The following is a 26,062-nucleotide window of genomic DNA, read 5'->3' on the forward strand; positions in this document are numbered from 1 at the left end:
TGTACAGGTGGCTTGCTATTCTAATTCTTGGATCTTTACTCCTTGCATACCCCTATCTTCACTCTTTTCGCTCCTCCAATTGCTCCTCTATATTTATTCCTATATATAATTCAGATGTCACATATATCGTCTAATCAGCAGTCTGATTACTTTAGTACCTACAATAAGCTTCGTGATGTGCCATCTCGTTGCCACATGTGATGAGTACGCAAAAGCGCTAAACTCCTTTTTACATTGAAGCACAATAGCCTCGGGCTAAAAATACCTACGGGACAATACCTAGGGCGATTCCTATTGTTTCTTCCCCACGGGGAGGGAAAATAAGCAAGGGGCGGACTTATCCCGACCCCCTCGTCAAAGGATCGTATCCCCTGGTCTCTCGCGCGTTTGCGCAGCGGTAAATTTGATTTTTTCTTTTGGAAGTTTGGGATATGCATGAAGGGTCCTCGTGCCATATCTTTTGGTGCGGCTGAATTTGAGCTATTGGTTTGTTGGACTTTGTGATTAGTGAGATGGGATGTGTATACGAGGTTTGGTGCGTGACTGAGACTTGGACTTGGTCGTTTTATTAGCTCCCTACCTGAGTTTGAGTCACCCCTCTGTCCACGTTCGTGAATGTCTTACTTCCCCTCAACTTAGGGGCTGTAGGCGGACCTATGGGATGAATCCCGGTGTGCTGGGTATAGACGTATTGAACTGACTCAGAGACACGACCTAGGGTGTATTATAGGCTAGGTGAGTTCTGCAGCACGGGGCTCCGTGGGGTTCGGGGTTTACGTTGGCGAGATTTCGTTGTCGATCAATGTATATATCTGGGGTAATGCCAAGCGGTAGAAAATGGAGGAGGACGGGTTCGGTTGGATATACCTAAGTTAGAAGTTTTGGCAGTCATGATGGGAGTTGAGTGGCGATATTGTCGTAGGTAGGTAGGTTGATGAAGAAGGGCTTGGCTATATAGGCATACTTGGAGATGTCGCTGGGATTTATTTCGAATGTTCACTGGTATATCACAGCCAATGTAGTATCTGTAGAAGGCCTGCATGAAATTACTATTGGGTGATTTAAAGCAGCCAGCCCCAATGCAGCCTCGATGTGTTGGCTGGTCTGGCTCGCGTGGTGGCATCCAGGGACTGACGATCGCTGGGAATGACACCTGCAACTAATAAGATCCATACCCAACTTCGGCTTCTTTGCCGGTTTCAATCGGCAGATGTGCGGTCGTGTTTGTGTTTCCCATGGTTTTATAATGGATGTTCATATGCAGGCGACAAGATATGGATGTTGTTTCTGACCGAATTCTGTGTCAGTTAATCATCCGGGTTACTTAGATCTAAGCCATTGAACCAGTATCTTTATACCTGCATATAACCATCTAGTTAAAAACTGACTACCTAGGTATATTTTATCTCAATTTTGGTGAAACGGCTAAGCGATACAAGCGACGATGTTTTGAGTTATGATGAATTCGTGTTACGGTCTAATTGATGTAAATATTTAGGACAACTTGATCAACTGACGAAGGAGTGGGTATTTCCTCGAGGTCTGGACCTCACACAATACCCTCGGCGTACAGTTGCCAGCCCTTTTAGGACCAACAGTTTTTATATCATCCTTCCGTCTTTGAATTTTTTGATAATTCTATTCTATAATCGCTTTATTTCGGAGGTCGTATGTATAGTATCGGATGTTACCCTGCACGTAGTCCTTGTCAATATATTTCCTAAAGAGTAAGAGATCTCCCTCTCATCTTATTTATTTCTTACTGCTCCACATCGAATGGGGAAAAAAGAGCAAACAAGCGTACGTATTCGCCTCCCGATTTCTACGGATGACAATTCGGATTTTTTTTCTTCTGCTTTGTGTTCTTAAGCGAATACTCTCCAATTGAATGCCATTGGTTGTTTAATTAACTCATATATTTTCCTTGCGTTCCTGCCCCTGACTAACGTGAGTTGTACGTACTACGTGATACGTAAATCTGACGATATTCTTGTGGTTGCCCGTTGACTCTACTTGGAGATAAGAGAGGACCACTTATGCCTCGACACGGATTCCGAATTGATATGATATGAAATTTTGCACGGTCCTTTTCAATCCATTGGTGGTGTTTCTTTAAGTACTTAGGTATGCATATTCGTTTACCAACATATCTTCCAATCATTGTACGGGTGTCATTTTCAGAAGCAACAAGATATCACATCGTTTGGTGTTTTAGGAGGCATCCAGTGGTGGTGGGGGTGCTGTGGGTTTCCAAATCCGGTGGATCGAATTGAGTCACGGGTCTCCTGTAAGTGCTGTAGGTCCTGCAGATAGCCCCTCTAACCCCCCTGTCCTATTAAGCTGCGGGTGCTAAAGGACCCTTAAGGTACGATTGGGTTGAAATACCTATTGAAACTTCACATCGTCTTCCCATGGACCAATCGTGCTGCAAGCTCGCAAACCTTAGCCTTAACAAAGTACTATACAGGCCCTATAATACAGACAAGGTACTTACAATTCGGGACCCATTCGAACTCTATATTTCACCATTGCGCCCCAAGGCTAGATTCTCTTAGCGTGAGCGGGGCTACAAATACCCAAGGTATAGAGAAAGTACCTTAATTAATATGCATACTAGGGAATTAAGGACAATAGGTACATGTGAAGAGTGGGAATGTGGAAAAAAATCTTAAATCGGACAGCTGCTTCTCCGAGCTTAAGGAGGGTCCCTCTTTTTCCCTTTAGCTTCTTAGTTACCGTTCTAGTCTCGGTTTCTTTTCTTTATTCTTTAAAAATTCCCCATTCGAGTCTTGGCCTCGACCGCTACCCATTCATATCTGGTTCGTCCGCTCGCTCATCACGCGGCTTACCTTTCCTCTTTACCATGTTATTATTACTATAGTAGCAAAGAGACTCGGCCATATCCGTCTCTCCTTAAACGTCTCCATCCTCATGCTCATGCGTGGCGAGAACAAACCCCGCCGATCACTTAGCTCTCTCTGTACTTATCTATTATCAACATGGTCCTGTTACTCTTATCTAGGCAGATCGGATAGGTCTGTTTAAGCTAAGCTAAGCTTGCGCAATCCGCCGATTTTACATAGCTAGGTAGCTCTGGGTTACCTACTAATAGGTCGACGGATAACCCGAAACGTTCGCTCTTAGACATATTCGTAGGTAGTTTATACGAAGCTATCTATATCCGTATTCCTAGATGAGAGATCATGAGTCGAGATACGTACCGCAGATTGAAGCTCAACATCGCGAAGCTTCCTCGGTTGGTTTAACGCCCGATATCTACGTTCCTTTACCGCATTCCTTACTTTTACTGGGATATAAGCGGCAACGACTCTTTGACGGACGAACTGTAACGATAACGGCCGAACCAACTCCGCCGCACAGATCGGTCTCATTGTTGCCCAATAGTAGATTAAGCTAGGTCAGCTCTTTGGTGTGAGCAAAGGGAGAAAAAAGATGGCAAGCGACCACGATCAGCGAGACGCTTCTGCGTCCCAGGTAGACCAAGAGAAACAGAAGGATACCACGCTACCAACACCGAACACCCCTCCTCCGCCCCCCATTCCTTCAGCCGACCCGAAATTAGTATTACAGGCTCGAACGCCTCCTCCACTCCATGCCGTTCCGAGTCCGTCCTCCCACGACCTCTTCAGGTTGACTCCGATTGCTGCCCTAAAGTTATTAAGTGCTGGGATCGAAGCTCTCGTACGAGTCACTGGCGATATACCTCCTACACCTCCTCCCACGAGCCCTACCATTCCTAACATGCGTGGTATGCAAAGGGAGAAGGCGGAGCTTGTCAGGTCTCTTTCCGAGAAGAGTTTGGCTCGACTACGAGAGCAAGCAGAAGCAGAAGCTCGGGCTCAAGCACCAAGCCCCGCGAGATCGAACCAACCCATCGACGGTGTTCATCTTCGACAGACGCCGAACCCTTCTCCGCCGAAGAACACACCCGAGCCCTATATCGTTATTGGTGCCAATTCGCAGCCCATCAACTTGCAACACAGCGCAATTACGCGCAAATTCTTCAGCAAACAGCCGCCTCCAATCAGTATCGAGGATTACTTGTTGCGAATACATCGATTTTGTCCCATGTCGACTGCTGTGTACCTGGCTACATCGTTCTACATTTTCCGGCTCGCTGTTGAAGAGCGAGCTATTCCTGTCACGCGAAGAAATTGTCACCGTCTACTCCTAGCCGGCTTAAGAGTAGCGATGAAGGCACTTGAAGATCTAAGTTATCCACACGCCAAAATCGCCAAGGTTGGTGGGGTGACCGAAATAGAACTCGCAAGACTCGAGATTAGCTTTTGCTTTCTGACAGGATTCGAGCTTGTCATTGGAGAAGATACCCTCAGAGGTCATTGGGAGAAGTTGAAAAAGGGTCATGGGCTAGAGGGTTTCGAGAGTCTCTTGTCGGATGATGACGCGATCCCGACGTTGAAGTTGGATGCGCCTCCGAAAGGGAATGTGACTCCTGTATCTGGCTGAATGCTTCTTAAGGAGGATTCAGGATTGCTGTGTCTACCCAGGTACCTTGGTATAAAAGGAGGGGTAATCTAGACGAGGATCCAATTGAGTTGATCAAAGATATTGTGGTGGCACACGACCGACGCCTAGATGATGATGGCTTTAACTAGAACTTGACGGGCACAATTTCTAGAGGATAGAGGATGTCGTGCAAAAATTTAAATAGTCCAAGGTATGGCTTGGCAAAGACCAATCGGGAAGCCATACGTAAGAGAGGCGCAGAGACCAACAACCTTGGTGTTGTATGTGCCTGTGGGTATAATGGGATGATGAGGTTTGCATTATATGGGTGGTAGCTATTTGTTTTGGAGCATTTATTGTAAGGCATTGTTGAGAAAGGAAAGCATATATGGACGGACTTATTCATACATGATACCCGAATCTCACCTTATGTATATAACATGCGAATATTTCGATTCTAGCATTGAGCTATATGGTTATTATGAGGAGTTTTATGAGTTTATCTTCTATTCGATTAAGACATTATGGTCAACGATTTCGAGGGGTTCAGCCCATAGTCTGGATATTAATATACCTAGCTACTCAAATGGTCACTATAATGAGGGAGTTGGAATTGGATACTAAAACTTGACTGAAGGTATCAAGAGTAAGCGGTTTGAAGTGCCTATCTAGAACTAAGATATCCCCTGTAATGGGCGCGATTGCCCTAGAAGTAACTGCCTAGGCAGGCATAGGTGGGTACCTGTAAAGCCCCGCAGCTTCTATTTAACCTGAAATGGAAGGCAATTAAGACTCTGATTTGTCAATTTTAAGCTTAACCGTCGCAAGCCGTCCCGCGGTGTTCCTTCTCATATACTTTAATACTTCTCGAGTGCTTTGATGCCGTTAACTTTCTTTAACCTTAGGCCACGTGTTATAGCTCCGTCGAAACTAGGAAAGTTAATATCGTCAATTCCAACCTCGACGCGTTTTATCCACCACACGGTTTTTAGGGGCAGCATAGGGGCTCGTGTTGGCGCGAGGTCGATTACACAAGCTACCCCGCACTCTCGATATCGCGACATCATCCCACGTTTCGATACAATCGGATACACAACAAGAGGCATAGCTACGCCGGCGAGATCCACGATGTCGAAAGCGAATATTGACGTGGAGAGAATTCTCCAGGGGAAATACCCGGCTAAGTCGCATTTGAGGCGCGTGGTAGAATATATAAGAAGCAAGATTCCCGATGCTACTGGCATCTTATATCTAGAAGGGCGCTCGGATAAACTACTAGAGGATAGTGATGAGCCTGTTCCCTTTCGGTAAGCTTGTCCCTAACAGTATTCCAGTTTTGTACTTGATTGAGTAGTATTGAGGTGCTAATTCTGACAATGACATAGACAACGAAGAGCTTTCATGTACCTAACCGGTGTCGACGAAGCCGATTGCTTCCTGATCTACGATATCGCAACCGCGCATTCGACCCTCTTCATTCCTCCTATAGACCCCGACTCCGTCATTTGGTCCGGCCTACCACTTTCTCCCCAAGAAGCACTGGCGAAATACGATGTCGACGCTGTCCTCCCGTCCACCGAGCTCAACCCGATACTCGCTAGGCTGGGGAGCCAACCTAATTCCACGGTCTTCGCTATCGCCGACCGCGTTTCCGACGCTGTTACCTTCCTCGAGTTCACCAACAAGGATTTCACAGTTCTTGGAGAAGCCGTTGACGAGTCCCGAGTTATCAAAGATGAATACGAGATCGCGCTTATCAAGAAAGCGAACGAGATTAGCGGGGCTGCTCATAAAGCTGTTCTTGAGAATGTGAAGAAGGCTAAGAATGAGTATGAGCTTGAGGGTGTATTCATTGGCACGAGTGTTAGCCAGGGAGCGAAGAAGCAGGCGTATCCTAGTATTGTTGCTAGTGGGAGGGCCGCTGCTACTTTGCATTATGTGCATAATAATAAGAATCTGGAAGGCAAGGATCTGTTGCTTTTGGATGCGGGCGCGGAGTGGAATTGCTATGCTGCTGATATTGTGAGTTTCCCCTGGAGTACTTTTTAAAATGTCTATTAGGAAGGGAAATGAATCTAACTGGATTGCAGACGAGAACCTTCCCCATTTCCGGCAGATTCACAGAACGATCTCGTGCTATATACGAGATTGTTCTGGAGATGCAAACGAAGACTATAGCTGTACTGAAGGAAGACGTATCATGGGATGAGGTACACTTATTAGCGCATGAGGTTGCCATTGACGGTTTGTTATCCCTAGGCATATTGAAGGGAGAACGAAAGGAGATTCTTGAAGCGCGAACAAGTACAGCGTTCCTACCCCACGGCTTGGGCCATTACCTGGGATTAGATACTCACGATACCGGCGGTCATCCTAACTACTCAGATCCCGACCCGATATTTAGGTACTTGAGAGTTCGAACGAATCTACCCGCTGGAAGTGTAATTACAGTTGAGCCTGGTGTAAGTTTTACGGGCGATTCTTTGGGCTTGTGGGAACTAATGAAAAGCTAGATCTACTTCTGCGAATTCATCATCAGACCATACCTCAAAGACCCGAAACACGCGAAATACATCGACGAAAAGGTATTGGATAAGTACTGGGACGTTGGTGGTGTGAGGTAAGCAATTTCATTCTACTCGCGCATATAGACTTGTGGATTGCTAACGGGTGAACCAGAATCGAGGATAACTTACTCATAACGAAGGATGGCTCTATTAATTTGACCGATGCAGTCAAGGATCCTGATGAGTTGGAAAAGATAATCTCTGGCAACTAAAATAGGTACAGAACAGATGTGAAAGTGAGAAGGAGGGGCAAAGCGCTTTTCACCATCCGACACTTGACTCATAGGTTATGCCTGAAGATGGGCACCTAGGCAGATATTGAACTTCACAATACGACAATCTCGCTGGCGCCCTCATAGTAACGCAAAATATTGAGAAAATGCCTAACGTGGCTGTGCCTGCACTGTGTTCAGCTAAAGTTTCTACGATTCGCGCTTCTACGTGCTGGCTTCTTGCGCGCCACCAATTAAATCAAGAGGTATCCGTCACGTTCGGAATCAATCGGTTGGTTATCTATTCCCTAAATTATCATTCGTTACATCTGAAATAATATCCATGATAAATAGAGCATTTCGAAACGTCCATATTGACAAGTCATACAGGAGGCCATAAGAGCCTGCTTAGCGTTACGTCAAACTTGCCGCCAGCCCGACCCTGCGCCAGCGGTGAGGAGCGGCTATTGGATATTATACAATGCCACTCAAAATACTACGTAACCATACATATTCCAAAGCACAAACCACATGGATAGCCCCGAATAGATCTAGCAACTAGGAGCAAGTGAGAAACATGACAAATTTCTGTCAGAAAACCATTCTGCTAACAGTCTAGAAATCTTCTGCGCCCAATCACTATTTTCTTCATATTTGTGTTTCGTATTGTGCGAGGCCCAAATAACTGGAACCGTGGTGCCTTATCCACCTTGGCAAAGATGGTAACGGGGAAGACTAGAGAGTGGTTCTCGAGGAAGCTGGGGAGGTCGAGCCACCATGACCCCCTCGCACCCGACCCCGGCCCCCAACAAGAAAATAATTCCCAACGAGACTCTTCAAATGAACCGGAGGCCGTAGACGGGTAGGTATGCTTTGATATTATCACTATTAGTATATTAATACTAGATAAACAGGACAGCGATCGGGGACTACGAGCAGCAGACACTGCAAATTGGTTTTCAACCAGACACCAATATCACAAGTCACTGATCCCGCACCAACCGCCCAGGATGACGTAGATGGCAACGTCGAGCGTGGCGATGCAGAAGCACGCAGTGATCCGTGGAGCGTATCTTATAGAGACGCCATCTCATCATTAACTGAAGAGGAGAGGAAAATCGTTCAAAAATATACAAATCTCAAGGAGCTCTTCGACAATGTGGAGGAAATATCCTATAAGCATGGCGATTCATTGTTTCAAAGGGGTTTAGAGAAATTGCAAAAGCCCCTACAGGTGGTCAAGAATGCTATTGATCTAGCAGATCCTCTTTTGAGCCTTGATCCCACTGCCAAAGCAGCCTCGGGGGCCGTGAAAAGCGTGGTCACTGTAAGAAACCCTTCCCTATAATAGCGTACGGGTAGCATGGAAGAGTATGGTTCATGGATGCCATGTAAACCCAGTTCTAGGCTAACGTACATCGCAGCTTGCCGTTTGTATCTGTGGCGCTAGATCTCAATTTAGTCAGCAGATTGTTGAGATGTTGGAGAATATTCCGATTATTGACCAGTGCGATACCTTGGGCCAAAGTCTCAACTCCAGTAGAGTTATTCGTGAAGTATTTTTATTATCTCCGATTATTCCTTTAGAATCAGACACTAACCACGTTCGCTAGGCCCTTGCCACGGTATATAAAGACATGATAAAATTCTACATCACTGCAATCAGAATATTCGAAAGTAGAGCAGGCGTGTTAGTTGAACAGTACCATCAAAAGATGTCGCCAATCATCAACGACTTCAATAGACACGCTCGGCAGCTTAAATTCCAAATCGACACAGTGGTAGCAACGCTTGTTAGAGATATCAAAACGATGGTACTGGATGAAAAAGGTACGAAGCCTACCCATATTTTTTTTTCTCTCTAAAAAAAACCTTTGTCCAGGTGCCAACTTATAACTTAGTCGAAAAACTTCTTGATTCTGGCAAAACCAAAGCTCGTAGCGAGTTCCATAGTGAGATGAGGAGAATAAGGACTGATGAAGCCTGCCGATGGATCGCTAGAACGTTTAGTACATGGTATGATACGCCAACTCAGCAACAAATGATCATTCTCGGAGATATGGGTTGCGGCAAAACCGTGACAATAGCCTATGTGATTGATGAATTGCTTAGGCAGAGAGATTTTCACATACCGAAACCTCTTCTATGTTTCCATTATTGCAAGGATGGTGAGACAGGGAAGGCTACTTTCATCTACTCAAGTCTCATTCTCCAACTCCTTAGTCAACAAGAAGGCTTGAAGATTGAATTCAAGAAGTGGTATGACGAAACCAAGATTTTAGGTGGCATAGACCTTACTTCATCTTTTGAGAAGCTTGGGGGGTTATTTTCAACATCCATCGAAGCTCTCGGAAGGCCTCTATTTGTGGTTCTTGATGGCCTCGACGAGTGCGATTATAATTCCCGCATTGATCTTCTTACCTTCTTCAATAATCTCTTGGAGAGAGCGCCGCATTTTAAAATATGTTTTTCTTCGCGGTTTCAAAAGGAAACCGAGGACCTGCTCAAAGTCGCATTGAAGGCCCGCGTACCAACTAAAGTTGAACGCGATGCTATTATCGTGCAGCATACTGTAGATACTAAGTTGAGGCGGCTTGAACCGGATGCTCGGAAGTTGGTGGTCGAGGAGTTGAATGAATTGGCAAAAGGAAGCGCAATCTGGGTTAGGTTATCGGTCGATCTTATTCAGAGGCGCAAAATCAGCGCTCCAGGCCCGCTAAGACGCTTCATACGTAATGAGATCTCCCACACAGCACTACCGACATTATACGACAAACTCATCACACAAGCAAGCCAATCAGACCCAGACAACAAAAGAATAATCATAAATGCATTGCAAATACTTGCCGTTGCTAAAAGACCCCTAAGCCTTACCGAGCTGAGTTGGGCCGTGGCAATAGCCGATCTTCCAGAGGAATCTCGAAAACTCCAAGACCTTCGTGAATATGTGGATGAGCAGAGAGTTTTGGACCTGCTACGTCCATTCATTTTGGGCGGGACATACACAATCCACCGAAAGATGAGGTACAATTCGTGCATCAATCTCTCAAAGAGTTGGTTCTCCAAATTCCCCCCTCGGATTGGAGTCGTTCGCCGGAAATTTCCAAGCCTTCGAAGGCAGAAGTTCGGAAGCGACGCGATCAACTAGAAGCAAACCTTTTACGCCTATGCGTTCGTTACCTCCTTCTGGATGAATTTGGTTCGGAAGAATATTATAATGCGTTTTGTAGCGATTGCTACTGGGAATACAGCCCAGAGAAGAGGCAAGAGATCGAATCGAAGTTTGGAGAGTTCTTCGATTATGCCTCCTGTTTATTGCCCCATCATTTGAAACAATCTGCAGCAGAGTGCGTTCCTAGTATTCCGGACATTGTAGAGTTAACCAAGGCGAAGTCAGACAGGGTAAAGATTTGGCCGAACAAGTGGATGCGCTCTCAATACCGTATAGTGTGGTTGTATAAATTTATGCCACTGCTGGATTCGCTTTCTCTCATGGCTATATACGGCTCTACGGAAGTGTTACAGAACCTCCTGCAAACTTGCGACATCAAAGGTCTAAAATGCGAAGCTGAGTCGGCCGAAATGGCCACGCGCACGTTACTAGAGCACGGGGATTTACCTAGTACGAAGTTGTTATTTAGGTATTGCACGCCTGAAAATGCGCCATATATTTTGGGAACTTTTTGGTGGGTATTAGGCCTTGTCGGGATAACCAAAGAAAAGGAAGGGGCCGAAAAAGCTGTTGGCCTGTTCGATCTTTCGATGGGCCCAGCAATTACCACGATAGCTCAAGGGAAGCGAACGACTGAACTCGTACGCACCGCTATTGCTTTTGACTGTCAAGAATACGTCGAAATAATATTTGATGCAGTCGCCCATTATCCGTTCATAAGACAAGACCTCCTATGCGATACACAAAGATCTGGGAAGCTTCCTTCTTGATACAAGCCGCCGAGTCACCGTATACGGATATCCTACGCTGTATGCTCAAACGAGAGGGCATCGACAGGTACCTTCGGTACTCTGGCGACAATGGGGATAATATATTCCACTATGCAGTGCGGTATGCTCGACCAGAGAATATTAAACTTTTGATTACTCACTTCGAAGGCGGCGTAAACCAGTCCAATGACAGTGGTGAGACACCTTTATGCTGGCTTGTTGGCCCTCTATGCACTTGGGGGGGGGGGGGGGGGCGTCGGAACCCAGATTGAAGTCGCAAGAATTTTATTGAAGTTAGGCGGAGCCGACGTGAGAGCGGGGCATAAGGACCACCCATAAGCTCACCCGGACGAGCCGCTTCGCATAGCAGCAAAATATGGTGATATAAAGATGTGCCGATTCTTAGTAGAAGTTGGTGGCGCAAGCCCTCGTATCGGAAACGGACAGGCTTCGTTATTAGACCCGGTCCTATCGACGTCGGGCGGCTTTTTGAAGAATTCTCCCCCCTGGGTCGAAGATAAGGAAAAGGGCCAGAAAGTCTTAGCAACGTTATGTTCGCTTGCCGGGATTGAAGGTTAAAGCGTTGAATCGGCATAGGCCAAGATTTTGGGACTCTACAGTGTTTCCAGTACAGTAGCGACCATCGATAATTATGGGGTACCTAGGTATTATTCTCGATAATAGGCACCTTTAGTATGTGCTGACATCTCTCACTTTCAGGGGTTATGGGGGCTACTTGTTGTAACAGGTTGGTGAAGTATAGCGCTTCACACCCTGTATTCTGAGTGAATAATACGGTACAAACTACAGCATATTTGCACTGTCATCTCGCTTAATCGATACGGCTTTTTGTCTCTGGAGAGTCAAGTAATTAATATACCTACCTAGGTAGGTAGTTCAACTTCCTCTGTTTCCGTTGCTGTTCCTTCAATTCGACTATAGTCCACTGAATCCACCTCTGCCTCATTTTCACGAGAAGAAACTATTGGGATTTGTTCTAATTAAATTAGCTCCCATATGGTGAGGATCCGGATTATCATCATCCATGTTTTCATGCTAGCTCTCCGCACGCCATCTTCCCAGGCGGTGATTTCATGATAGTTCTTATCATACGTGAGGTCTACCGATTTATTATTTTTTCTCTTATACTACAATTAATTATGTCCGAATATAATTCCGCTTATAATGGAGAAAACACGAGGGAATTTGCTGTTCGCAGGTTGGCGCATCGGCGTAGAGCCCCTGACGCATTCAACTTCCGCCATTCTGTACGGGTCGCACGTCATCCCATCCTGACCACTGCGATACCTAACTCGGCGCCCACTTACCACCCGCTTCCGATGTGCCTGCACATCACACCCTGTAGCGCGCCTTATCTACCTAAGTAGGACAAGCAGAGGGTTATACATGTATAACGCAATATCTCGCCCCCACTGCGTGACGCGCGATATGGGGTCGCACCCTACGATCGGAGGCGTTTTCTGGAGCGCCTCCGGAAGAGGGCCTTCGGAATGCTTAATAAGGTGATAGGGTTACCTTTTTTTCTATTTGATATGAACCTCTCTCCGTGCCTTCACCTTCCTCCTTGAGATATTGGGAGTAATGCTGTGTCTTTGAGGCTGTAGTAGTATCTACTTGCTTACCTATTCGGGTACCTAAAGACCTGACTTACACCTAATTATAGCCGGCGTATTTATTTACTTTCTACCTAAGTAAACACAGCAGTTATGTCTCAGTTGGAGTTAGGCGTGCACGGCATTACGCTGGTGCCGCAGTCGACGGGGTATGGCCTACTCATCGGGCTGGGTAAGTAAAATCGCTATCATTGTTAAAAATGTTGCTGACCAAGTTTTTTAGGTGTTGCTTTCTGTGCTGTAATTCTTGCTGCAGTCAAAATTCAGAAAGTATTCCTTTCCGAGGACTCAGGGACATCTGAAATGTTCATGGTGGCGAAGTATGGTCTCCCATGATTTCCCTTATAATTGGACTCGCTAATAGCGTTCTAGTCGGTCGGTTGGCATCGGATTGACAGCTTCAGCTGTATTTTCAAGGTAACACATTCATTCTATTTGTATCAACAAGGGCTAAATATTGGTTCCAGTTGGATGTGGATCAATGAGACCGTGTTCAGCGCTGCGATGTGTTATCGCTTTGGCCTGGCGGTGCCTCTTTGGTGGGCGACAGGATTATGCTTCCAGATTGCCTTAATGGCGGCTCTTGGTATAATTGCGAAGTTAAGAGTGCCGTACGCACACACATCCCTGGAGATCATAAAAATGAGATACGGCAAGATCGGGCACGTCGTCTTCATCATTCTAAACTTGACGAACAACGTTTTCGGCTGCGCTTCTATGATCCTCACAGGCTCACAGCTCATATATGGAATCTCTGGCATGCATTTTGTCGCGGCGACGGTTTTGATTCCCCTAGGAGGTAAGTGGAGCTATGTGCGAGTTTTTGATCACGAAGACTAACTGTCAAACAGTGGTGTTATACACAGCAGTAGGAGGTCTAAAGGCTACTTTCCTTACTGATTACCTACATACTACCGTTGCTCTGGTAATCATCATTTACTTCACGATTAGCATCTTGACACATGAAGCAATAGGAGGATTAGGAGGCCTATACGATAAGGTGGTCGCAACAGCAGCTGAAAATTACATCCCGGGCAATTTTGAGGGGTCACTCCTTACATTCAAATCCAAGGTGAGCCAATTGACCTTTATCCGGAATCCCCAGTTCTAACCCATTGACAGGATGCGATTCTGTGGGCTTTAATTTTGAAGTTCGGAAATCTGGCGCTTGTTGTCATGGATACGGCTTTTTGGCAAAAGAGCTTTGCAAGCGAAGTTTCTGCTACCGTTCCCGGCTACAATCTTGCGGCGATTTCGATCTTCGGTATACCTTGGGCGATTGGTACTGTGGTTGGTGAGTAGATTTCGCATAATTGGGGTCTTGGTGAGAATTGCTGACTCGTAGAAGGATTGACTGCGCGAGCTATTCACAACACGCCTATCTTCCCGTCATATCCGGGCGAATTCACAAGTGCCGAGGTCAACGCCGGGCTCGTAATGCCTTACACAGTGAAGGCGCTCATCGGCGAACAGGGCATCGTCGCCTTATTCGTATTGATGTTTATGGCTCTCACCTCGACCATAAGCTCTTCGTTAATTGCGGTTAGCTCTATCCTGTCATTCGACGTATACAAGACCTACATCAACCCAAAGGCGAGCGACAAGCGACTACTGCATGTGAGCCATCTGGCAGTTATCGCGCATGCTTTCTTCATTACGGGTATTTCGCTCGCGCTTAACTACGGTGGTGCCGATATGACTTGGATCGGATATTTCCGTCCTATTCTGTCTTGCCCGGGAATTATTCCTCTAGCCTTAACGCTGTGCTGGTCTGGGCAGACGCGACTCGCGGCCATTCTGTCTCCGGTGCTTGGGTTCTTCACTGGACTGGCTATATGGCTTGGTAGTGCTAAAGCCCTATATGGCAGCATCAGCCTGACAACCACCGAAGCTGGACCACCAGCATTGTACGGCGCGTGCGGGTCATTTTTCTCGCCGGCGATATACTCTTTTTTGATTTCACAATATAGGCCGTATAAATTTGATTGGCGTGAGTTCCTCCGCATTGAGCTGGCGGACGAATACCGTACGGATCCCCTCGCAATTTCTTCTGAAGAGTCAGAAGAATCGTCCATCAATGACGAGAAAAAACCTGGACGTGAAGCTAATGAAAAGAACCCCACGCCTCCTGAGCCTGTTTACCTGTCGCATGAAATCCAGACCGATGATCAAGGAGTTGCGAGAGATATTGGAAACAGCATTGCTATCACGTCTGACGCTGAGAAGAGTGCCCCACCAACGACAGCCCCACGACGAAGACACCGAAATAAAGCTGGCAAGGAAACCACACCAATTGAAGAAGTTCAACATCCATTTAGTGAAGCAACACTACAAGAACTCCGAAGGTGGTACAAGATAGCATGGGGATTCTTCATCTTCATCGTTTTGGTTACTTTCGTCGCTTGGCCGATGCCACTGTACCGCGACTACATTTTCACGAAGCCGTTTTTTAGTGGGTGGGTTGTTGTAGCCATTGCTTGGCAGTTCTTCTCGTTTTTCGCTGTTGCTATATACCCTCTTTACGATGGACGGCATGAGATTATCAAGGGCGCACGAGGTGTTTATAAGGCTTCAGGGGCGTGGTTGAAGAGGAAGGTCGGGAAGGCGTGAGATGGGAAATCTACGGGAACGCGAGGTGGTTAGAATAGAGAACATGGGAAGAGGATATCACGTACGAATAGGGCATGGCACGCCCAACCCTATTCGCATATACCTAAGTAGCTAAGTTACCGCCTATATAGAGCTTATAGACCAAGTTTAAGCTAATAGAGCACGACGAGGAGACTCATCGGTTATGTCTTGCTTTGTAGCAAATCTTGCAACAGTTTGTCGCTCTTCCATTTTTCAAGGGCCTTGGTCTTCCATTCCTCCCATCCTTCCTCTTCAGAACCAAATGTTCGTTTAAGGCCAATGAAAAGATCTATAAATATTTGATGATCGTCGTAACACGGGCCGAGAGCAAAAAACAATCTTTGCACCTTTCTGCCAGTGGTGACATAGTTGGCCAGATCACTACGGCCTCTCTCTCTGAAGATACTAGCAAATCGCAATTCATCATTAGATAGTTCGTTAGAACCATCGTAGAACTCTGCGACCGGCCACATCATACATGGGGAGGAGAAGGCATCTTCCTTTGCGACAGTTTGGCACCATTCCCAATCTATGATGCTAACGATATCGTAATCTTTATTGACGAGAATGTGGTCGCCTTTATCATCGGGATGCTTGAGGAAAAACTTCCCTTCTGACAGGATCTCTTTCCCGATATTATTTAGAATATCCAGACAAAATCGGTGCATAAGATAAACGTCTATCGGATATGTAGCCGCAATCTCACCGCTCAATATCATAGTAAGGTATGTCTCGATGACGACGCGTGCCGCCTCCAGCGAGGAGTGGAAAGGGCCCAGGGGTCCTCCACATCCTGGACGGAAGGTTGCATGCTGTGCGAAGCCCTGTATCTCGAATGCGTTTGGATCCGTCGCCGGCATTATCGATCCTATTGTATCGAACGGATGCTTCTCAATCTCAAGGAAAATGTCGACCAACTGCTGCATGACCTTTTCCTTTTGCGACGGAGTTGCCAGCTGCCAATTCAGCGGCTCCCCCTCTACCTTTTCTATCAGGATGTAGCCAACATCACCTAATGGATTTTGTGGATCGGATTCGCATGCCCAGTCGAAAACCTCTGGCAAGGGAACGCGCGTATGTTTCCGTAAGAAATTCATGGTAGCTACCTCGCTTCGAAGTATATAATCATGGACTTCCATTGGAGGGGATGATGTCTTGACCAGACGAAACCGTGCGAGCCATTTGACATTGTCTTGGAATGTAATTTCAGCATGACAATTCTGACCGCCCATCATACTCGACAGGTGCTTCGTGGACAAGTTAATAGCACAAGGGATTCCCCCTCGGAGTTGTGTTGCGCGTGCACAAAGTTTTGACTCATCTATTCGACGACTTAACTCATTCAATCGACGGATTTCGGTGACTGCATATTGGTCAGAATAGTCTTCCCAATTTTCCTAAGGACATCAGCCGTGTTGCCTAGTTTTAATGCGTATTGCATACCTCTGGTTTAGGACATTTATGACATTGGTCTTGCAGGTGAGTCCGACAAAGGTGTTTGTCGCAGAGAAGACAATCTCCCGCTCTCTGAACAGCTGGTTTTTTGCAGTTGTCCCAATCACATAGCCACAGCGACATTTCGAAAGATTTGTTGAACAAAAGTTGAGGTAAGGGGCCGCGGATGCAAGTTCAGTTTTTTTTAATGCTTCGAAGTGTCTGAATTTCCCCCAATTTTGTTCGAGGATATCTTGAGTTGTAGGGGATCTTTTTAAACCCGACAGTTTGGGTGCACGGCATTGATTGGAGGCGGTGTGGAAATTATTCCAGGCAACAACTGCTACCAAGATGATCGGGCCAAACGAGAAACGCTAGGAGCGTCGGAAAATATCATAAAATAAGACATTAATGCATTCGAGACATTAAAGCTACTATGATTAGATACATATAGTAGTTCATTTATAGTTATTTTAATCCCCCGCGTATCGTGGTGGACATTTACCTGCCCCGACGCCCGGCTACGGGACGAGACTTAAAGCTCCTCTTCATGAGTACAGCCTGCTGCGGTGGTTGCCAAGCAGCACCCGGCTTATTAGTATTAACATCATAGGTAGCATTGCTCGGCGTGACCGTCCATTGGAACGTAGAATTGCCCTGGTGGTAAGTGCTCTTCGGTGTACCTTGAGTAACGTACTCCGCTTGCACGATATCCTTCCCTGTCTTGACGTCGTAGCCTTTTATAACCCTTTCAAACAACTCAAGTGCAGCGAGAGGTTGGTAAAAGGGGACCTCGTGGCCGCTCTCGTAAATTCGCGTAAAGCTGAATTTGCCGGCTTGTTTAACTTGACCGTGGGTTATGTTGTCGCTTGTGATTAAGTCCGTGTAACCCGCATCGGCATATCCCGGCGCGGCAATCTCTTCCACTACGGCTTCTCCACCTAGCCAATTGCAGTTATAGTCGCTGTCTCCCGCATAAATGGCCACGGTAATGTTCTTCGAGATGAGGTAACGAATGGCTTCCACCGTACCCGCCTCTCGGCTATCGTCTCCGGTGTTTTCGAAAGCTTGGCCTACCACGTTGCTGCTAGTGGAAAAATTGGTATAGGCACCGATAGCTTCCTGCAGTTTTGGCGAGTTCAAGTAGTCTAGATAGAATCCGTACGGGAACGGATCCGGAGTCAATTCGCGCGAATCGCTTATTAGATGTTAGTGACTATCATACCTCCCGTAGGATACGTGGGGGGTTGTGGCGGTGGAAATTACTTACTATTCGTCTCGGCCAAGGATGTCATCGTACACAGACTCGACCATGTATGCACAGAAGCTATCAGCATCGTTACAGATCACATTGTCTTGGGTAGCATAGCAGTCTTTAAGTTTGTCGACGCAGTTACCAGGACCATAAACATTGTTGTAGAACATGGATTCGATAGACTCGTTGAAAGGAAACCAGTCATAAGTGTTTCCCGGGAAGACGGTAAAGTTGTAATAAGCCTGGTATTGAAGAAGCGGGTCAAACCACCCGTTGCCTATTAGTACCGACTGAAGCTGGATCTCCTTCGCGCCGGAGATGTTCTTCGCGTTTTGCTCTTCGATGTATTTATTAAAGATGGGACCGTAATGACCACCATAACTCTCAGTTGCGAAATGGAAAGCGTTCCGTGAGTATTGTGGGAAGGCTCCCATGAATCCCTGTAGGGTTCTGTAGAAGTTGGGAGCAGCATTGGCGGTTGAATTTGCCGTTAATGTGATATTAGGATATGAATAAGTTCCGCATGAGCCTTCGGGTGCGTAATCCGGGCATACGCCATCCGCGACAGTCACAATGTGTCCATCATTAGATTGCCATGCATCGACTGGCTTAGAGTAGGAGAATCCCACTTGGGTCGGCTGGTCAATGACTAGGAGATTGCTAACATTGGACCATGAATATTCGTTGCTCAGGACATTTCCGAACGGATCATATCGGCATGGTCCCAACTCCTCCCACAGGCCTATCATTGACGAGCTGCCAGGTCCACCATTGATCCAAACGGTCAAATCAGCCTCTTCGGGGTCCTGATTGCGAGCTTCGAAGAACCAGAAGAAAATATGCTGATCCTCTGCTACATCGACGTATCCCGAGTAGCTCTTGACATCGGGATCTAGCTCGCATATCCCGGTTGGAACCTCCTTGTACCGAACGGGAATATCCAAATGCCCGGTGACTTCTTTAAGCGACGTAGGCGGTGGAACAAACTGGGCAATCCCGTGGCTTGCCGCAGCCACGAGCAGCAGCGATCGTGTAAGCGGAGACGACATCGCGGTGGCAATTGAATTGACGTGTACGTAACGAACGGACGTAAGAGGGAAAAAGAAAAAAAATAAATTGGTGGAATGCAGGCGGCGTGGCGCCTTATAAAAAGATCGTCGACAGCCGTCACTATCACCTTGGGGTCCTTGCGTGGTTGGCATGGATTAATCTTAGCGGACCCAAGATTTTCTCCTGCCTACAATGGCCTGCAACGGAGCAATGCTTGGTAAGGGAGCTGAGGTAATGAGCTGACGCCATTGGCGGTGGAAGTTATCCTATCTGCTGAAGGTCGTGTTCGCTGGGATAGAGCCCGGGATTACGGCATCGCTGTACGGTTGCCTTACCACTCTAGCTGGAATAGGAATCTCATTTTCTTATCTGCAGTGGAATGGTCATACCGTGCGGGGGTTCCGTACATTGCTTTTTGTTGTCATACTACGCTATTTCGTGCTCCGTCTAGGGTTACAGCTCGAGATACGAGTGTTGTTTTCTCCCTGCCGTTCTACTATATCATAAGTTCATGTTATTAAAGTACCAATGCTACTTATAGGATACCAATCCCTTGCCAATTGAACATAATATAGGATTCTAAATGTCTTCCAAAGCTAGTATCTTTGTACTAGAACATAATTCGATGAGGTTACATGACATATAGCTATCTATCCGAGCGTCCTTACGCTAACCTGAAGAGGCTAGTTTATGATGAGTTTAAGTGAGCTCTGGTCCGTCGAATTAATTCCAAAATAAACAACAATTATCAAGAGAATAAAGAAGACAGAGACAAAAACGAAAATGAAGAAGGAGGGAGAAATGTAGCTCTTGAAATCATACGCAGGCATTAATGCTAAACCGGCTACTTAGGCACTTGAGTGACTTAGATCCAGGTTGAAGTCATAACAGAGAAGCCACAACAGAGAAGATCCGAAGACAAACACGCGACCGAGTACGAATTCCACGAAATCACCATCAATTCTAACCCGAAGACACAAATTTATCTACCAACTCCATTATCGTCATCTATAAGTCTAGCCTTTCCTTTTGACAATATAAATCAGATTTCGTTACCAAGTCATCCCAATCCCAAACCCGGGTTTCGTCATTACGTTATTGGCAGGGTACTCCTCCAGTGAGGAAGTCCTAGCAACACCTCTCCACTCTCAGCGGCCTCGACACGTCGTCACATAATCTATATATATATATATCATCGGGGAGAGGTCTCTTTTTTTCTTTTCCTTTCATTCCCCTTTTGTGGCTCTAAAACCCAACAGGATATATATACTAGAGTCCAAGCATACCATTCTTAGGCGCCTTCGTGGGGGGTTGTCGTGTACCTTGGCGGATACCTACCTAAGTAGGTACCTGTCTAGGTACCTAGGTAGGTACTCATCCGGTAATCAATCATAGCATCACGCCTAAGATGCCGACAACCATAGAGCCTCCTAGCAACACCGTGTTCGGTGCGAATATAGACGCGCTATTTTTACCAGAGGTACTAGTCGTTGTTGTCGTCCGAGAAGAGGTTGAAGTTGTCGAATCCTGTGATTCTTGTGTTAGCTAATCTTCATGGGTAGTAATTTTAAGTCGAGATTGAATAGATAAAGACGAGAGGAGAAGAAGAGCATAATGGTCTTACAGAAGTACTTGGATCTCTAGTGATAGTGACGGTGGCCCGCCCCGAATTAGAACGGCTTGAAGCATTAGTCCTAGTCGCACGGCTTGACGCCGTAATCAATCCCCCGGTCGAATCAATTGCGATAGTGCTCACGGTCCCTGATCGGGTTATGGTCAATGTCCTACCACCCGTACCCGAGAAATTGAACGTATTCGCGTTAGCCGTCGAGCCTGCTGTCCTAGTTCGCGTACCTGTGGATGTGAAGGTAGTCGTTACTCCACTTGATGTTCTCGTTATCACAGTCGTGTATGTGGAAGTACCCGCGGCGGAATTGCTTGCTGCAGCTGCTCTTGTGCCGGAAGATGTATTGCTTCCGGTATTGGCTCTCGTCGCTGTTAATGTTGGCCCGGTGCTAGCATTCGTAGCCGCGCGCGACACACTTGGGGTGGATGTCAGGGTGCTTGTCAACGTCGACGTAAGGGTTCTTATCCCAGAACCCGATCCACTAATGGTGCTTGTCCTAGTGCTGGTGATGGTAGATGTAAATGCCGTCACTGTTGGATCTGCAGCGGCCGATACGGTACGTGTGTTTGTACCGGGAGTCGCCAGAACATCTACCCCAGTAGTTGTGAACGTGGACGTAAATGTTGACCCCGAGCTAGTAATCGTACTAATAATAGTGGATGTGTACGTTCTCGATGTTGAGCCTCTCGGTGTACTTGTTCCTGTCGTGGTAAATGTCGACGTGCGCGTGCTTCCTGAAGTTGTATACGTCCTCGTGACAGTAGAAGTATAACGGCCAGTTCCCGATGCCGTCGCTGTCGCCGTCGCGGCTGCAGCGTTAACTCCCGTTGTTGTGAAAGTAGACGTCAACGTGCTTCCCGAAACCGTATACGTTCTTGTGGCCGTAGATGTGTACGTCCCCGTTGGAGGGTCCCCTTGGGCTATCGTCCCTGATCTCGTGAAAGTAGACGTGAAAGTACTACCCGAATTCGTAAACGTTCTCGTAATAGTCGATGGGTCCGCCGTTGTTCTTGTTCCCGTTCTTGTCAAGGTTGAGGTTAACGTGCTACCTGACCTGGTATATGTACTTGTGATGGTCGACGTATATTGACCCGTTGTGGTTACTGTTTGCAAGCCACTTAGAGTACTGGTCCTTGTTCTCGTTGTCGTCCTCGTCGAAGTAGAGGTTAACGTGCTACCCGATCTAGTAAAGGTATTTGTAATAGTCGACGTCAAGGTACTCGTTCTAGTTGACCTAGGTCCTCCGGTTGCTGTGGTGGTGAAGGTGGATGTGAAAGTACTTCCCGACGTCGTATAAGTGGAGGTATAGGTCGTTGTCACTGAAACCAATCCTGTGCTAGTAAGAGTACTACCTGATAGGGTAATGGTAAGAGTAGAAGTACTCGGGATTAGTGATGTGAATGTGCTTGTGTACGTTGAAGTATATGTGCTTCCAATGCCAGTTATGGTACTCGTTAAATAGGAAGTGAAAGAAGTATAGCCAGTAGACAGCTCTGTCGATATAGAACTTAACGTGCTATAACTAAATGTCGAAGAAGAAAAGCTCGAAGAATATGACGTATATGAACTTGAGGGGTATGAACTAGAAGGATATGAACTCGAAGAATACAAACTACTGAAACTCTCAGTGTATGTACTCAACTCCGAACTTGCTATACTAGAAACAAAACTTGAAAAGTAAGATGTGCTAAAAGCACTATTAGATGTCGAGTAAGTGCCTGAAATAGAACTGGGTATACTAGAGGAAGAAAAGATACTAGTGCTTGAATATGAGCTGTAGGCGCTATTAGAAAAGATCGACGAATATGAACTTCCCGTGAACGAAGTCGGGCCCGAATAACTCGAAATTGTATAAGTATTAGTTGTCCACGTTGCGGTGGCTGAGGAGGGGCTCATGTCAGTGTTAGTAAGACTTGAAGAGTACGGAGTCGTACCAGTACTAGTGATTACTGACCCGTGTGTATTCGAGGATCCACCGTTTCCGCCGTAGCCGAAACCTGAGGAGTCCGAAGGCACGTTTGTTCCCTGATATCCATTGCCTCTAGTGCTGTATGGACCATTACCTGTCTGCATAGCCGTGTTAGGGGGTGTCGACGTTAACACTAAGATACGGGTATGTGTAGGAAATTATCATATTAGGAGGTGGCAATGCAGGACGCAGCACAGGGCAGACTTACAGTAGCTGTCCAAGTATATGAACTGTATCCACTGGTGTATGTGCTGTACTGGATATCATAGTTAGATGTAAATAGTCCCTGTAAATGACTTGGCGACTCTGTAGAATGAATTATAGGCAGTGGTAATTGTATTGGCGATTAGAAGGCTTACGTATTCAGATACCCAAGATGTGCTTATAACTGTTTTAACAACTGTGTTTGTGACGACCTGTAATTGCGTTGGATGTTAGGATGGATTGGTGGATATGTGCCGTGGTTTCAAGGGTGGCAAAGTCTATGTTCATAAGGTTGAAGGCATGATTGTAGTAATTCGAGAGGAGGCACTGGGTTTGGAATGCTTACCACGGTCGTAAAAGCTGTCATTGTTGATGATGTCCATGTGCTCGTTGTGTAGGTGCTTAGTGACGACGGAATGGCTTGAACATCCTAATATATATATGGGGTCAGTAAAAATATATCATGGATTAAGTCAATGCCATACCGAAGTATTACTAGGTACCGTATTTCATATCGGAGAAAGAATGTTGGATGTAGGCTCACTTACAATACAATTGGCGAATCCGAAGGCTGCATATCCGTGATTAAGGAAACTGGCTATACCGGAATCGAAGGAATGCAAAGAATTGAACCCATTTTTACCTCCGTGGAAAGATCTGCCATGACCTACTTGATTCTTTATGCCATCAAACATGATACGAGTCGAACCCCGTATATGGTTGATAGCTCCTTGTATAGCGCGGCATCCACAAAGCCTAGCTATCGTATCCCGCCTCGCTACTAATTGCGTGACGAGTGTACCAATTGATTGGTGGAATGGTTGGATGGCTAATTTGAGGGAATGTATATCCCCATCGTTGAAGGATCCAGCCGCAGCAATTCTATTAGAGGTTGCCCGGATCGTGGATGTTAATGATTGTAATGTTGAGTCGAGATGGTCAATGTTGCCGCCAGCCCTTATGCTTCGTATAGCGAGGTTCACCCCATGAACCTGTTGATCTACCGAGTTGATAGCATTCACAATGGAGTTGATTCCATGTGAGCCTTGGACATTTCCCTGCCCTTGACCATGAGAAGCTATAGACCCATAGCCGGCGTTACCACCATGTCCATTGTTATTCACGTTTTTGTTCGCTGGAGACCCATTTCCATGAGCGCCGGCATTCCCGTTATGGTTGGAGCCGCCGAAGGCATGGCCTTTATTTCCACCAGCACCAACCCCATTGACTCCTCCTGGACGGCCTGCGAGCACGACTGCTATACGAATAGCGATAGGAATTAGGTAGAGGCTACGAAAGAATTTCATGATGGTTATCTTCCGAAGCGGGAGCCGCGAAGGGAATTATGAAAAGGAGAGTTGGGTTATTGCTGATCCTGACATGAGGCCTTGTAGTTAAGCCATGAAAAAAAAATAGAGAGCTTTGAAGATTAGCCAGAAAAATGGCATAAGTACGCGCATTGCGGTGACCTTACAGTTCTTAAGACACCTAGACGGGCCAACAAGGCAGCACATCTTGCTGATCAATATGGCGAATGCCATTATTGACTCGACCGACGAGGCCCATGAAACACGATCATGAATGTAAAAGGGGTACTGAATGGGCTGCATGAAAGGGGCTTCATAGGACTTGGTTATAAAGGGGGTAGGGAGAACACAAGAACACATGCCCCAGTAATAAAATTGAATAAGGTCCTCGTGATTTATGAATTGGTTCTGGCAATACATATAATGATCATACTCGGATGATGTCTGGTTTACTTAGCCGAAGCGTAGATTTCCCATGTGTACCATCATTCGAAGATCTAGAAAAGGCCAAAGCGCCGAATCAATAGGAACTAGTGATTGGTTCTAAGTAGTAGGCACTCATAGGAATATAGTTCGCGCTTTTATCTTTCTCTAAGAATGTTTATGATGTTTGTGGTGTTTCAGGCTGAGCTTGCTGGTCGTGGGAGGGTCGAATAGGGGTAGAGATCAACTGAGCCGTACTAGCAACCATCATATATAATTCATTTAGTCTTAAACTTACGACGTTTTTCATGAGCAAAATTATCCTGATCCGGTATATTTACGTACGTCTCAAGTAATTTTAAGCCAATTTGTCCGGATCTTGATGAAATACACTAGGAAAAGGTTAAGGGGAGAAGGACACCACCAAAATCGTCATATCGGCAGTGAATTGGTGTCGAATATCGGCGAGGCGGCAAGAAAGCTCCCGCATACCGCACAAATCATCCGAGGGGGTTGATTTCTGAAGGGACTGCGATGAATAGTAGCGTTCGGCTTAATTATCTCCTCTCCTTTACCTTTATTACGCTTCCGTATCCTCTCGCGCACCCTCGCGACGAACGGCCGCCAATTTTGAGTTATCCTATTTAATACTATCCATAGTCGCCTTATATCGCTCATCATATTTTGGATACGATCACTATCAAATCTACTCACTGTCGGAATTGACATCGTCGAATTAGTCATCGTTATAGAGGTACCTTATCAGTTTGACTTACATGTAACAATTAAAATACTACCAACACTGAGTCTGTGTCATAGATATATACTAAAGGGCATGTGGGACCGATCAACCCCCGACTTCCTGTCGCTACATCAATCTCAGCAAGATTCTTAGCCCACTGTTGTCGATTTCTTTATTTCGGGCACGTCGCATCTGCCCAGGCAGTTTCGCCTATATTTTTTTGGACGCCCAGTAAACGAGTGTGCAAGAGCCTCCACTTAGATATATCTATTGAGCCGGTTAATGAAACCCTATTAATCTCTATTTCTCTGATATATGACAGATAACCGATCCGTACCTTGATTATATATATTGGGCTCTTGGCAGATACGAGACTTGGCGATACGGGCCGCTATACCAACTCTGATAGGAGGTAGATATAAATTACTGATTGGGGAAGGCTACAAGGATCATACCCAGCCCGCTTCTGGAAGGTCGATTCACACATACATCACGAAGTGCCGGCAGTATGCGGTTAGCTGTACTATAGATAATATAATTGAATAGATTTCTGAATGGGTGGTGTTCACAAAGACGA

At 46.2% G+C, this 26,062-nt stretch overlaps 9 protein-coding genes across 9 annotated transcripts; 6 read left to right on the forward strand and 3 right to left on the reverse strand.

Annotated features, from left to right (window-relative positions):
* The first annotated feature begins 2,743 nt into the window (after nucleotides 1-2,743).
* On the forward strand, nucleotides 2,744-5,175 carry F4822DRAFT_415092 (cyclin-domain-containing protein). Its single transcript, XM_051459200.1, has one exon. The coding sequence runs from the start codon at nucleotides 3,454-3,456 to the stop codon at nucleotides 4,486-4,488; it is 1,035 nt and encodes a 344-aa protein (XP_051310189.1). The 5' UTR covers nucleotides 2,744-3,453; the 3' UTR covers nucleotides 4,489-5,175.
* A 441-nt stretch (nucleotides 5,176-5,616) lies between these two features.
* F4822DRAFT_432962 (peptidase M24, structural domain-containing protein) lies at nucleotides 5,617-7,267 on the forward strand (the record flags this gene model as incomplete). Its single annotated transcript, XM_051461745.1, has 5 exons — nucleotides 5,617-5,795; nucleotides 5,874-6,510; nucleotides 6,579-6,950; nucleotides 7,002-7,108; nucleotides 7,168-7,267. 5 exons carry the CDS (start codon nucleotides 5,617-5,619, stop codon nucleotides 7,265-7,267), a joined length of 1,395 nt encoding a protein of 464 aa, XP_051310190.1.
* Nucleotides 7,268-7,986: 719 nt separating this feature from the next.
* On the forward strand, nucleotides 7,987-11,447 carry F4822DRAFT_445871 (uncharacterized protein; the record flags this gene model as incomplete). The annotated part of the gene is made up of 6 exons (XM_051463437.1): nucleotides 7,987-8,121; nucleotides 8,187-8,594; nucleotides 8,692-8,823; nucleotides 8,881-9,097; nucleotides 9,169-10,206; nucleotides 10,287-11,447. The coding sequence occupies 6 exons, from the start codon at nucleotides 7,987-7,989 to the stop codon at nucleotides 11,207-11,209; spliced, it is 2,853 nt and encodes a 950-aa protein (XP_051310191.1). The 3' UTR covers nucleotides 11,210-11,447.
* Nucleotides 11,448-11,454: 7 nt separating this feature from the next.
* On the forward strand, nucleotides 11,455-12,126 carry F4822DRAFT_415111 (uncharacterized protein). Its single transcript, XM_051459201.1, has one exon. The coding sequence runs from the start codon at nucleotides 11,600-11,602 to the stop codon at nucleotides 11,786-11,788; it is 189 nt and encodes a 62-aa protein (XP_051310192.1). The 5' UTR covers nucleotides 11,455-11,599; the 3' UTR covers nucleotides 11,789-12,126.
* Nucleotides 12,127-12,767: 641 nt separating this feature from the next.
* Nucleotides 12,768-15,544, forward strand: F4822DRAFT_363226 (Sodium:solute symporter family-domain-containing protein). The gene is made up of 7 exons (XM_051456144.1): nucleotides 12,768-13,015; nucleotides 13,067-13,163; nucleotides 13,216-13,260; nucleotides 13,311-13,642; nucleotides 13,695-13,915; nucleotides 13,966-14,137; nucleotides 14,192-15,544. Exons 1-7 carry the CDS (start codon nucleotides 12,937-12,939, stop codon nucleotides 15,451-15,453), a joined length of 2,208 nt encoding a protein of 735 aa, XP_051310193.1. The 5' UTR covers nucleotides 12,768-12,936; the 3' UTR covers nucleotides 15,454-15,544.
* Nucleotides 15,545-17,353, reverse strand: F4822DRAFT_363231 (uncharacterized protein). Its single transcript, XM_051456145.1, has 2 exons — nucleotides 16,918-17,353; nucleotides 15,545-16,871 (listed from the first exon to the last, which is right to left on the reverse strand). Exons 1-2 carry the CDS (start codon nucleotides 17,050-17,052, stop codon nucleotides 15,636-15,638), a joined length of 1,371 nt encoding a protein of 456 aa, XP_051310194.1. The 5' UTR covers nucleotides 17,053-17,353; the 3' UTR covers nucleotides 15,545-15,635.
* Nucleotides 17,354-17,409: 56 nt separating this feature from the next.
* F4822DRAFT_432966 (alpha/beta-hydrolase) lies at nucleotides 17,410-19,212 on the reverse strand (the record flags this gene model as incomplete). The annotated part of the gene is made up of 2 exons (XM_051461746.1): nucleotides 17,410-18,106; nucleotides 18,179-19,212. The coding sequence occupies 2 exons, from the start codon at nucleotides 19,210-19,212 to the stop codon at nucleotides 17,410-17,412; spliced, it is 1,731 nt and encodes a 576-aa protein (XP_051310195.1).
* A 1,409-nt stretch (nucleotides 19,213-20,621) lies between these two features.
* F4822DRAFT_432967 (uncharacterized protein) lies at nucleotides 20,622-21,612 on the forward strand (the record flags this gene model as incomplete). The annotated part of the gene is made up of 2 exons (XM_051461747.1): nucleotides 20,622-20,753; nucleotides 20,806-21,612. The coding sequence occupies 2 exons, from the start codon at nucleotides 20,622-20,624 to the stop codon at nucleotides 21,610-21,612; spliced, it is 939 nt and encodes a 312-aa protein (XP_051310196.1).
* A 1,086-nt stretch (nucleotides 21,613-22,698) lies between these two features.
* F4822DRAFT_432968 (uncharacterized protein) lies at nucleotides 22,699-24,320 on the reverse strand (the record flags this gene model as incomplete). The annotated part of the gene is made up of 6 exons (XM_051461748.1): nucleotides 22,699-22,720; nucleotides 22,795-22,907; nucleotides 23,018-23,065; nucleotides 23,169-23,225; nucleotides 23,360-23,443; nucleotides 23,562-24,320. 6 exons carry the CDS (start codon nucleotides 24,318-24,320, stop codon nucleotides 22,699-22,701), a joined length of 1,083 nt encoding a protein of 360 aa, XP_051310197.1.
* Nucleotides 24,321-26,062: the final 1,742 nt, after the last annotated feature.

Source organism: Hypoxylon trugodes, assembly GCF_022578975.1.
Source record: "Hypoxylon trugodes strain CBS 135444 unplaced genomic scaffold F4822scaffold_9, whole genome shotgun sequence".
Classification (NCBI taxonomy): Eukaryota; Fungi; Ascomycota; class Sordariomycetes; order Xylariales; family Hypoxylaceae; genus Hypoxylon; species Hypoxylon trugodes.

Excerpts from the sequence above, each read along its gene's own strand:
- F4822DRAFT_363226 (XM_051456144.1), top strand. The coding sequence starts at position 12,937 with ATGTCTCAGTTGGAGTTAGGCGTGCACGGCATTACGCTGGTGCCGCAG. Across the intron at positions 13,916-13,965 it reads TCCTTACATTCAAATCCAAG|GATGCGATTCTGTGGGCTTT; the intron begins GTGAGCCAATTG and ends ACCCATTGACAG. Across the intron at positions 14,138-14,191 it reads GGCGATTGGTACTGTGGTTG|GATTGACTGCGCGAGCTATT; the intron begins GTGAGTAGATTT and ends GACTCGTAGAAG.
- F4822DRAFT_363231 (XM_051456145.1), bottom strand. The coding sequence starts at position 17,052 with ATGTCGCTGTGGCTATGTGATTGGGACAACTGCAAAAAACCAGCTGTT. Across the intron at positions 16,872-16,917 it reads ATAAATGTCCTAAACCAGAG|GAAAATTGGGAAGACTATTC; the intron begins GTATGCAATACG and ends TGATGTCCTTAG.
- F4822DRAFT_415111 (XM_051459201.1), top strand. The coding sequence starts at position 11,600 with ATGTGCCGATTCTTAGTAGAAGTTGGTGGCGCAAGCCCTCGTATCGGA.
- F4822DRAFT_415092 (XM_051459200.1), top strand. The coding sequence starts at position 3,454 with ATGGCAAGCGACCACGATCAGCGAGACGCTTCTGCGTCCCAGGTAGAC.